At 37.5% G+C, this 12,691-nt stretch overlaps 1 protein-coding gene across 1 annotated transcript in view; it reads right to left on the bottom strand.

Annotated features, from left to right (window-relative positions):
• Positions 1–12,691, bottom strand: part of MSH2 (mutS homolog 2) — a 47,131-nt gene that overhangs the window by 13,773 nt on the left and 20,667 nt on the right. Inside the window, exons 7-10 of the mRNA XM_034060905.1 lie at positions 11,803–12,002; positions 6,665–6,774; positions 702–825; positions 127–277 (exon numbers count right to left, since the gene is read on the bottom strand). Of these exons, the coding sequence (XP_033916796.1) occupies positions 127–277; positions 702–825; positions 6,665–6,774; positions 11,803–12,002 (585 nt within the window). The remainder of the gene's footprint in view (positions 1–126; positions 278–701; positions 826–6,664; positions 6,775–11,802; positions 12,003–12,691) is intronic.

The raw sequence follows: 12,691 nt of genomic DNA, 5'->3' as shown, positions 1-12,691 counted from the left end.
AATTCAAAAGGTGAAATTCAGCCATTCAAGATTTAGCAAAATCAGTTTATTGGCATTGTTATAAAGGAAAGAACAGTTTTGTTTCTTCCACAAGAGGCTTGAAAAACTACCGAGATGATTTCATACCTGTTAGTAAATTTCACACCATTCTTCTGCGTATCAACTATTTCATATTTCGAATTGTTACGGAGAACTTTTTCCTCCTTGCACGTTATTCGAAAGTGATGTCCAAACTGTGAATTTGTCTCCAGTTTGATGCTTTTGCCAGCTTCCAAACCTTTCAGGTAAAAAGAAAAAGGAAAACTGTATTATCCAAAAACCCTGCACTCTGTACTATTTCTGCTCACCAATCCCCAGTCTGTATGAGTTTCAACACATGTCCTCAAAAGGATGGAAAACAGAACTAGGCCTAACCAAGTTAGGTGAGTTCTACAAAACAAATTCTGCCAGCAGCTTGCAACATAAGTGATCATTTCTGAAATACCCTGGAATGCCATCCTTAAGGAAAAAAAATAAAAGACCAAATTTTAAACCAAAAATCACTCAGTTTTCAATAGATTCTACTGTGACAAAGTCACCCCACACTAATAACAAAATAGTACAAACATCCCTTAACTCCTCTGTACCAGTTTTCATTTTGTCACTTGATCTTAAAACATCTTACAGAAGAGGTAAAAATCAAAGGCAGTCTCATACCCTACCTAGTTCTTTTGCTGCACTTTTTAACAAGGACTGCATTTTTTCTTCCAGTTCATTCATCTTCTCTCTTAATTCTGTCAAATTAGGATCAAAAGAAGCCTTGACAAGAAATTCATGATTCTCCACCTAGGGAGAAATAACAAGAAAAAATACTTATGAACGTAGGTAGTAAAAACCTGAATCACCTCCCTGATCATACATGGTGAAATGAATTTATCATTTATTCTATTTATTTTATAATTAGAATTTTGTAACACAATGCTGTTTGTAGTTGAATCAGATAGCAATTATCATAAAACAAATGTATTTCTTACACTTGTCTTCTCAAGTAATATACTTCATACAAGCTAAATATACCCTTTTAACTGATTCTTTTACTTTGAAATGGAGCTGTCAACATATTCATTTGCATAGAAATAACTGAGGAGTAGACAGGCAAAAAGGGAAGTCAGAGGAAATGAAATTGTTAGGTTGGACTTATGCAGCTAATTAAGGATGGGGTGTTTCAAAGCAAGAAGTATTTGGAAACACAAGTTTCTGAAGCAATAATTCCTGTCCAAAACACACTCAAGAGGTTATACAAGGAACCAACATAACACCACCAAAACTTCCACCCAATTTCAACCCAGCTGAATTGAAAAGCATATACATTTCCTTCAAGATAATAATTTTCAGAGGCACAAATGAAGCAAGTTTCATCTTCTAACTCTCCTTTCCCCAAGCTTCCACTGCCAGGTGTGTGTCCCTGATGATCTTACAGGTTTAATTCACGGGCACAACTTACAATAGCTCAATAAAAGAAACTCCATTTTTAATATGCAAAGTTTTACAACCAACAAAATATTAGCACTGTTGTCCAACATGGAAACTAAGCACTGGTTTGCATATTAGTAATTTATTTATTCTAGTTAAGTTTAAAAAACAAGCAAAACCCCAAAACACACACAACACTTACGAAGCTGGGAATTATCTGCAAAGGTGCACACAAAGCAACTACAAATACTTTGCAAAACACACTGAAAGGTGGTTTACATACAATTTCACTTATACCCACAATTGTATAAGTTACCAAAAGGAGAAGAGGAAAGGGAGGTTCACACAATTCCTTTACTCCTTCCCAGACAGTAAAAGTATCTCACTAGAAAGCACTGAGCAAGAGGAACTGTAACTGCAAGAATCACCACAGGCATCTTGTTCTACTAAGTACAAGAAGCACTTCAAATCTGTAGTGTGTCAGAACAAGTGTAAAAGTATTAGACTGAAGACTCCCAGGTTTGACAGCAACTTGGAAGAAAGACCTGGGAATGCAATCTGGAAATAAAAGCCACAGGGCTTAACCATTTTAGAATTTGGAATGGGGGGACAAGTAAATGACCATATAAAGAAACTACACAGATTAACTACATAGCTTAGTGTATTTTTAAAGGATTGTTACTTTATGATGGGAATTATCATCTCCCAACAGATAATTTCTCTTCCACAGAAGTTGCATCATAGAAAATCGAACCACCAGTGCTTATTTTCTCTGTGCTATTACCAGCACTGCAAGGTGTTACACTCAGCCTGCTGTTTTAGTTCCAGTTGTGTTGTGTGCAAACATAATGAAGCAGTGAAATCCTCCAGTTGCTTAAGCAGGGATGAGGAATCCACAAAATAAAGGATAAGATTTTAGAAGACCATCTTGAAACTTGGAAGTGTTAAAGGGGTATGAACAAATTCATTCCCTGCTACAGTCCCTGTTGACAGGCCTGCTTCTCCCGTTCCCTTCATAATTCTGATAAAAGAACAGCAATGACCACTTATGACAGGATACTCCTCTTCTCTTTAGAGAAGAGTTGGCTTTCTGGACTGCAAGTGCATATTGAAGCTGGCTCATGTTCATTTTCCCATTGACCAAACCCCCAAGTCCTTCTCCGCAGGACTACCATGAATTTCCTTTTTGCCCAACCTGTAGCTGTGCCTGGGATTGCTCCGACCCAGGTGTAGGACTTTACACTTGTCATGGTTAAACTTCATGAGGTTGGCATCAGCCCACCTCACAAGTGAGTCAAGGTCCCTTCTGGATGGCATTTCTTCCCTCCAGTGTATCAACAGAACCACACAGCTTGGTGTCATCGGCAAACTTGCTGAGGGTGCACTCAATCCCACTGTCCATGTCACCGACAAAGATGTTAAACAAGACCAGTCCCAACACCAATCCCTGAAGGACACCACTCGTTACTGGTCTCCATATGGAGACTGAGCTGGTGAGCACAACTCTTTGAGTGCGACCATCCAGCCATTTCTTTATCCACCGAGTGATCCACCTATCCAATTGATGTCTCTCCGATTTAGAGATTACCCCAGCCTGAAAATCCATCTGACTACACTCAGAGTGAAAGCCAAATGTGATCAAGTGAGTAGGAAACATAGAATCATAGAATCAATGAGGTTGGAAAAGACCTTCAGGATCATCAAGTCCAACCATTGCCCCAGCACTGCAAGGGGGCTACTACTAAACTGTGTCACTGAAGGGGCTCGTCTACATGGTTTGTGAACACTTCCAGTGACAGTGATTCCACCATTCCCCTGGGCAGCTTGTTCCAGTGTCCAACTACCCTTTTGGGAATGATTTTTTTCCTAGAACATTTAAAAACTAAATTAAAAGTTCAGCTAAACTGCTAGGAATGTAAACTAACTGATTTACTAAAAATATTAAAAACTTGTGCTACTAATTAATACCTAAAACCATCAGGCACCCACAACTATATTATCCTCTAATGTTCTTCTCAAGCTGTGCTCCTCCTACAGCAGTATCTCAGATCTAATTATGTAAGTCACTTAAAGCAAACTTTTCCTTTTCTCTTCTGCAGCTCTCAGTGTGAACACAGCCAACAACAATCTGTCAGGACAAGCATTAACAGGAATGTTGTATTTGAGTTCTTCGTGCTTTGTACCTAATCAATCTACCATCAATTATGGTACAGTAAGGTTACACCTCACCAAAAAAGTGGGAAGAAGTATCAGTGAACCCAACTCATTCCCCTCTCATCTTCCCAAAATAATACCCCTGCATCATAGTCATATTTCAACAATATATTGAAGTATGAAGTATCACTGAAACACATTAAGGAATGCAACAGACATGCAACAGATTATTCTGAACACTCTTGCTACCACCTTTATATATAACCTTCTACTGGCACGAGTCATGCAAAAGATTATAATGAAAATAAATCACTTACATGCAGTACCATAGAATGGTTGGGGTTGGAATTGTAAGTTTCTGCTCAGAGCTACACTGAAATGAGTGTTCAAAGGATAACATATTTAATGTGGTAAGCAGCAGACCAGCATTACAGTATTAACAACATTTTAATACCCATGTATGTTTACTTACATGAAACAAGACCCAGGTGAGACACCAAGGGGTGCTCAAAGGAATAAGGTGACAGCAAATAATTTGCAGGCCCTGGAATACGGATTTGATCTTAAAGGCCTTTCCCAATTGTCATGGTTTAAGCCCAGCCGTAACTCAGAACCACACAGCTGCTCGCTTACTCCAACCCCCTCCTTCCCCCAGCTCCCGGAGGGACAGGGAGGAGTACTGAAAGAATGTAACTCCCACAGGTTGAGATAAGAACAGTTTAGTAACCAAGGTGTAACACAAACCACTGCTGCTACCACCAATGATAATAATGGTTAGGGAAATAACAAGGGAAGAGAATACAAACGCTCACCACCCGCCAACCGATACCCAGCCTGACTGAGCAGTGATCTAACCCTTTTGGGTAACTGCCTCACATTTATATACTGGGCATGACATGCTGTGGTATGGAATACCTCTTTGGTTAGTTTGGGTCAGGTGTCCTGTCTCTGCTTCCTCCCAGCTTCCCCTCCTCCCTGGCAGAGCACGAGACTCAGAAAGTCCTTGGTCAGAGTAAACATTACTCATCAGCAACTAAAAACATTGGTGTTATCAGCGCTGTTCCCAGGCTGAAAGTCAAAATCACAGCACTGCACCAGCTACTAAGAAGGAGAAAAAAAATGACTGCTACTGCTGAACCCAGGACACCAACCATAGTCGATCCTATGATTCTATGTTGAGCTAGCTAATGTGAAAAAACAACTCCTTCTGTAGAGCTGTGCTCAATACTCAAACCAAAATACTATGTACCAAAAGCACTGATGAACTTGCCCTGACTTGCAGAGGAGTTGGGGTAGATGGTTTCTGAAAGGAACCTTACAATTCTGTGAAAAGACAGGAGAGGAAGTGACAGTTTCTCAACTTCTATTACAGCTAGGTAAATGAATAACCACATCCCACACTTTTTTAACTTAGATGTTTCTTTTTTATATCAGAATGGATTATTGACATAATCTAGTTGCTATAGCAACCTGCTTTCCAATCACACTCAGAATAGAGATGGGTATTTTGTTTGTACTCCCTAAAAATCCAAGAGGAATTTCAAGTCAGTGCTAAGAACTTCAACATTCCTATGAACAAGGTGTATGCTTCTGGTAAAACTAGCACTGGCTTATCTGTAACCATTTGCCTGTATCTTGAAGGGGAAAACAAAAACTAAAATCAAATCTGACACACTGGATTCTATGGGCCCTGATTAAAAATAACTCACTTGTTATTTTGTTTAGAAGGACAACAAAACAAGCTGAAGAGAGATTTGAAGAGCTGGACTATAAAGGGTGAAGGCTTAGAACAGCTGTTAGCTTTAAAGAAAACAGAGTCCCAGGGCACACAAACTGCATCAACAGATGGTCTGTAACTAGTACAACGCTATAAATTTCTTCATTAGCATATATCACAAATTACAGCAACATGTCAATCAAACAGTGTCCTTAAACCATAAAACACAACTGATGAATGCATGCACAATACAAAGAGGTAAAATGTGGTGCTTCTGCCTTCACAGAAAAATACACATGTTCGAAGTTTTAAAGCCACTGCAGTTTTCAGAAGTTCAACACTTTGCCCTTACTGCCATGCCTGACACATGGCTAGGCAGTTCTCCTCTTTCTAGTTAACTGATACTGACACAACAACCTTAAAAGTCTCCCACTATTTCCAAAATGACTGATTTTACAGAGAAAGGAGTATTTCTAACCAAGCATGTACATTTCAAAATGAGTCTCACCAATTCTGTAACAAATATAATGGGAAAAAAATATGGACAAAACTCACTAAATAACTTGTTTCACCCAGTTAATCAACGGTTCCTCGTTTTGCCTGTGTCCTAAGTGTTCAGCATCAAACAATAACAAATTATTTATACTTATCCCTTCTCCCTTCCGCTACAGATTCAAGGAACAAGAATGTTCCTTCCAGTTTTCTTTGGCCAATTTTTCTGCTGAAAAAATGCCAGCTTTTCCTTGCAAGCATAGTCCTATCACCAGTAATATTTCATAACCAAGCGTAGCTGCAAAGCTAAGATAATTGTAGCAGCTTTCTCTCTAATGAGAAATGTCTTTACACTGGAAAGTGAAGTCTTTATACCTAAACTCAGTCATTTTTCAGAGGCAATCTGTTAGTAATGAAGACTTAACCCCACACAAAATAGAACCAAGTCTAATGAACTTTATAGAAGCAGAGAAATATGTAATAAACATTCTGGCTATATTCCAGATTTGAGACATACCATAGTAACTTAGAATATATGAAAAGCAGAAAAGTGCCAAAATAACTTCTCCACTTGTAATATCAATGAAGTTTTTAAAAAACAGATTCAGGTCCACAGCATCCATGTACCTGCAGCATTTTTATACTGGATAGATAATTTCAGACAGTGGGTGAATATCCTCTTGATATTCAGCTGCTATACTAATAAGTCTTCATATATTCCACAGTTAAGCTACCACTAACTACTTAATATAGATGATCAATTAAATTTAGAGTGTGTAGAGCAGATGGCAAAGTTCAATAAGAAACTTTAATTGCTAAGTAAACCCCCTCCCACACACCAGCCCATACCTTATCCATGTCCAATGTTGTTTCTATCATCTCCAGAAACTTTGAGAAGTCAGAGCAGATATCATTAAGAGGTGTTATAAACACTGCCAACAACAACATCTGGTGAGCTCCTGTTAAGAACAAACACAAAAAAATCATCATTCACAAAACCCCCCAACTTTACCAGAATTCACTTATCCAAGATAAGCAGCACAACTACATAGCTGGTTACTTTTTATTAAGAGTGGCTATGAATATTTGACTGACATGCACATATCTTTTTCCAGAATTGGCATTATTTATATTCTAATTAAGCTTTTACCTATTCTGTCATCTTTGCTCACATCTGGTGGCATTAATTCACTTCTACTATGAGTAAAACCAAAGGCAAACAACAGTTTGAAAGCAAACCTGCTGTCTGAACATTACCCATCTTGAATGTAAGAAACTGAAATGGCTTTACCAAAATTATATTCTACAGCAAACAATTTTAAAAATACAAAGTGCAACTTTCATCATCCACATGCATGAGTTTTTCATTTTTCTTACTTCAAAATTACCAAAACCTGGAACTATTTGGTAGGTTAAAACATGGACATAAATAGAAATTGAAGTGTATGCAGTTTGGTTTTGTTTTCCTTAAAAAAAACATCTACTCTAACCAGATCTTTACAGTCACTGATTTTTCCACTAAACAGGAAATCATCAATATTAGATTAGTTTTTTCCAACGTATTTTTTTAGCACAGATACCCTGCAGCACCAAGTAGAACCATGAACGGCATTTTCCCTTTGACATAGCATGCATTTTCCCTAACGTAGCACACACAGATATCGCTGATTTTGTGAATAAAAGTCTTTTCTTCAGGCCTAAAAATAAGCACCTATCCAGCAGCCTGCTGTGAAAACACTGCCAGTAAATAAATGTTTACATCTTTGCAGCCACTTCAAGTTATGATTTAATCACAGAAAAATTAGCATTATTGACTATATGATTTACACAAAATGCATCAAAAAAACCCTCAATACTATGAGTCACTGGATTAGGTACAGAATTATGGCATTTGCCTCTGATGTTTACAAGCAAGGCTTTGCACATTAACAGAGAAATACAAACTAATCTCTGGCTATTCCAGACCCTCCCAATTTCTTTCCAGACTAAGGAAAAGGTCCTACTCTTCCCTAACAAAAATTTATAGAAGTCACACAATGAGGACACTGTTAACCAGCAGAATCCACCTTCTCTCTCAGCACTGTAACTCAAGTAAAAAGTAAAAGGTTGGTTTGTTTCTTTCTCCTCCTGTGTCTTTGCTTCCTCACTCCCCCAGGTTTTTAAAGTTCTTAACTTTAAAAGTTAGGTGTCTGTTAATGGAGGAAAAAATTCTATGTTGTTAAGAGATTACTGAACTTGTAAAAAAACAGAGTCTTCTGCTGCCTAAAGTCTTCAAACTAAGAGATATCTGAAATAAAGATGTTGCTTGGTCTTTTTTTTTAAATCCCTCCTGTAATGAGACCCATCTAACCAACCTAGAAAATAAAAGTAGGCAGTAAAGAAGAGACTGAAGAACAAAAAGAGGTTTCATGTGCGTTCTTCAGAGCATGTTTTCAGTACACCACCTGAGAACATGCCTGGCAATTAAATAACCTCCAGTAATCTTAAATTAATGAAAAATGAATGTGCTTGAACTTAAAGTAGCAATTACCCCTTCCAATAAAAGAAACTGTAAGTAGGAGAGTTTTATACTATTTCATTATTTAAGTTTGACAAGTACATCTTCAAACATCACAGGAAGATGTCACATTCAAAAATTAGAAAACAGTAATTTCTTAAGTAAATAAACTACTAGCATATTTATGTGTTTAGAATACAGTTCAAACTAATACCTTGCAAAACTGATTTATATTTTCAATCCAACTTCATGTTCAATATCCAAGGAAGTAAAACAGTGGAGTCAGTGAATACTGAGGATTTATAGAAGTTGTATGTGGATGTTTTTCTTAAAAGCATAATACTTGGCATTAAGAGATTATCAGCAATAAGTGAAATCATTGCAAAAATTAAACTCTCACTTGGATTGCACCTGAATTTATAAACTCATACAAAAAAATCTATGATGAAAACAAACAACACTTTTGCACCTACTCAACATTATTAGCATGAGGTAAGCACTGAGAGAAAGAACTATATACAGTCAAAAGCAGGGATACATATTGGTCACAAAACCATGCTAAGACATGTTAACACAGATGTTTATTTATATGAATTAAAGACTTTTCTAGTAATATAGTTTGAGACGTATACAAATTAAAATGAAGCACTAATCCTCAAGTTTATATAGTTAGTTTAGCAGCAAACAGAAGTATGACAACTGAAACTAATCTATCAAGAAAAAGCAGACAAATCTCGACAACTGAAGGCAGTTAAACCAGAAATTTTGATGGTACAAAAGGTCTTAGGAAAAATAATGAGGAAAGAGCAAGGAGCAAAATGAAAACTGGGATAAAATATAGTACGAGTTACTAAAGGCAGACCATATCTACATAACATCTGTCTGAGGTAACTGACTGCCTAAAACATAGGGAAATCTGTAGACCTAATCTGGGTTCTTCTAAAGGATTCAGGATGGGGTTACATGGGATGCTAAGCTGCAAGATTCATGATTAATACAATGATCAGAAGGCAAATAAAGAGGACATAAACAACTTGCAAAAGATGAGCTGGAAGGACACCAGCAACACACTTCCTCCAGAGCTTATATAAGCATTTATCTTTTTAAAATGTGTGGATCAATAATATTAATGCACAAAAGGCTGCTTCTTATAAAATTCACTAATATATACAATGTGGAAGGCATCAGTAGATGAAATTGGCACAAAATAAATCAGGAACATAACTGATCAACCTTGAAAACTGGGCTAACAGAAATTAAGTTTAATTTAACAGCGAGATGACACATTGACAGGTAAACAAATTTCCACTATAAGCAGGGGAATAATCCGCAGGAAATAACAAAGAATATGGAACAGCCAAGTTCAATCACAACATGGTTATAACACACCAGCGTCAAGGAAAGACCTGTACTGGAACATGCAATACAAGGCATTTCCAAAAGCAGTAAGGGGATATTCAAGCCATTGCATACCATATGGTAAAAAAAACACCTGGAACGCATCTTACAGTTTCCATATCTTGCATATTAACAGGCTTAAAATAGTGTTCTTCTGGGATGGAAAGGGAGATGCTTCAGCAGCTTCTTGAAGATATACATCTTTTAAGTACCTATTTTACATCCCAGCAGTCTTGAGTAATGAACAACTGCTCCCTCTTCCCAGTAACAGCAAAATGATTTGATGACTCAAGAGTTCTTTCCTGCCTTATACAGGTTTCTGAAGTCTAAAAAATAAAAACATCATATTCACTGACTGCCCCTCTCCTAAGCTTTCACCATCTGTAAAAACAAGTATCTCAACAAAGCAATGCTTCAATACTGAGGGAAAGGCAATCACTGCTGATCACTTCATGGTGTAGGTGCTCTGTTTTCTCAACCATTCACGAGAAAAAGTTCTGAAACTGGCACACACTCCACTGCAAAAAATCCTTCTGCCCTTTCATCTCTTGATGAGTAAGAAGATGAGCCCAAAATAGGAAAGCGAGTGCATCCGGTCTGAATCAGCCACGTAGACTCAAAATTACCAGACCAGTCTTGTACTTTAAACAAGGGCATGTAAGTACAAAGAAAAAAGAAAATTAACACATTTCACCAATTTCAAATTATCTTATACTGCTGATGAACGCCCTACCAAAGCCAACTGACTCACGTGGAAAACAGCAAGAATCTCTTGCAGTCTATTAGTTTTTCCATATGGTCATCTTAGCAGTTTGGCTTACACAGCTTGCTCCTCAAAACTTCTAAAAATGGAGTTGTTTTCCTACCCCAGTATTATGACAGAGAAACTTCTGTCAATTCAAATGAGAAGTAATAGAAAGAGTAAAGTGCACATTCTGAATTAATACCTCAGCTTAAGATAGAAATGCAAGAGCTCCATGCCAAGGCAAAAGACAAGCAGAGTCTGTTTAGAAAAGCCAAGGGACAGGACTGAGGCAGCTGAAGCATGGCACAGGTCTTCACAAAACAATAAGATACAATAAAAACTGTATCTGCCAGCTCTTCCTAGCTTTAGACCTTAACTGCTTTTGGAAATAACACAGCCAGCAACCACAAATTAATTCATCTTCAGATCAATACTTTAGAAAATAAGTTTCATTACTTGAAGTCATAAAACTGTAGTACAGAAAAGTAGGTAAGTATACACATACACACACACATATATATAAATATATATATATATACATATATATATATATATACACACAGGAAATAAATTTTTGTAACCATACCATTTCGAAGTATTTCTCTTTAAAGCTTTGGCGTTTGCCTTGTGCAAAGAGATTTTCAAACTAATTAATGGGCTTCTACAAAAACATGCTTTCTACCAGGCTAGGATTGCTACTGCTGTGCTGAATCAACCCCCTTGTTATGGTGAGCAATCTTATTCTGTATTTTCTCAATAACACCTAGAGAAAAGGAATAGCAACCTTTGTATTTTCTAGACCTGCTTGTTATAGCCTTGTTTCCTACTAAAGAAGATCAGAAGAAACCTTGTCGCCTTACTCTTCTCAAATACAGAAGCATGACAATTCATAAAACAAAACAAACCCAAATCAAAGTCATTCAAATTATGCCAATAATGCTTAAACTGGGGATTTTTTGTTTAATTACAACCCAAAGTGCAAAGTGTCTGCAAAAGGAACAGAACCCTATTTTATGAATAGTATCTTGTTTCTGTTATCATAATTCACAAATAATTGGGCAAGAATTCTTAGAGAGAAGTCGAGATCAAAGATCACCAGACTGTCACCCACCAGTTTAAGTGCTTCAGCTACATACTCATTAGAATGTTTTTTCATGTAAAATTTTGGCTATGTTTAAGTATCTGATTGACATATCAGAATTCCAGTTCGTTTCAAATCCAAATGTCTTTAATGTTTATTCCTGCAACAAAAGTATACAGGAAAAAAGCAATCTTTGGAAATCTACACACTATTTCATTGCATCATGAGCGCATTATAAAACACTGAAAACAGATGGGTAGCATTACCTTCATGTTTTTCTAGTGCTTGTACAACATTAGGCAGTTGATTAATAGCCTGGTACATTCGGTAACAGTCCTGTAAGTTTGCTGCTTGTCTCTGAAATTTCTTTGCCATCCGGTTAAGATCTGGGAAGCGACGCAAGAGATCTTCTTGAAGGCACTGGCGTAGTTCTGGATCCACTACAAAAGCTTCAACCAAATTCAACCTAAATAAGAAGTCAGTAACAATTATTAGCATGGAATGGTCTATAATCCTTTTATGTTGCTATGAAAGCATTTATATGGCAGCTTCCATCTATCCTTTCTCTGTGGCTGTATCCTGATAAACTTTCCTGATAAAAATGCAAATGAAACTAGGACAACACATGAGCTGAAAAACCAAGGACATTTAGCTTCTATCATGCTTCTATACTTTTTAACAGCTGCAGTATCTAATGAACAGCATCGGAGTGAAACCATTTCAAGCACAAACATGTCTTCTGTAGCATGCTGAAGACCAGAATCTACTTTGAGATTAATCCTTTCCTTGCACCATAAAACCATTCATCCAGTAGTCTATGAAAGAACAGGTATTAAGTAGGAAAACCCAATACTGTAGGAAAAAAAAACACTCTTGGCACAGCTTAGCTGCCTGTGGTCAAGGCCAACACTGACACTTTGCAGCTGTGCAATCCTGGAATACAGAATTGGAATCCTTGAGGTTGGAAGGTACCTCTGGACATGGACTACTCCAACCCCTTTGCTCAAAGTAGGGTCAGCCAAGGCCAGCTGCCCAGGGTATTTTGGGTATCTCCAAGGATGGCTCCACTCTCAGCCCCTGGGGTACACCATTAGTGATAGCCCTCCAGCTGGACTTGATGCCCCTGATCACAACCCTTTGAGCCTGGCAGCTCAG

The sequence above is a fragment of the Melopsittacus undulatus genome, chromosome 3, assembly GCF_012275295.1.
Source record: "Melopsittacus undulatus isolate bMelUnd1 chromosome 3, bMelUnd1.mat.Z, whole genome shotgun sequence".
NCBI lineage: Eukaryota > Metazoa > Chordata > Aves > Psittaciformes > Psittaculidae > Melopsittacus > Melopsittacus undulatus.
Note: the sequence above shows the minus strand (reverse complement) of the source record. Positions and strands in the feature narration are given on the sequence as shown.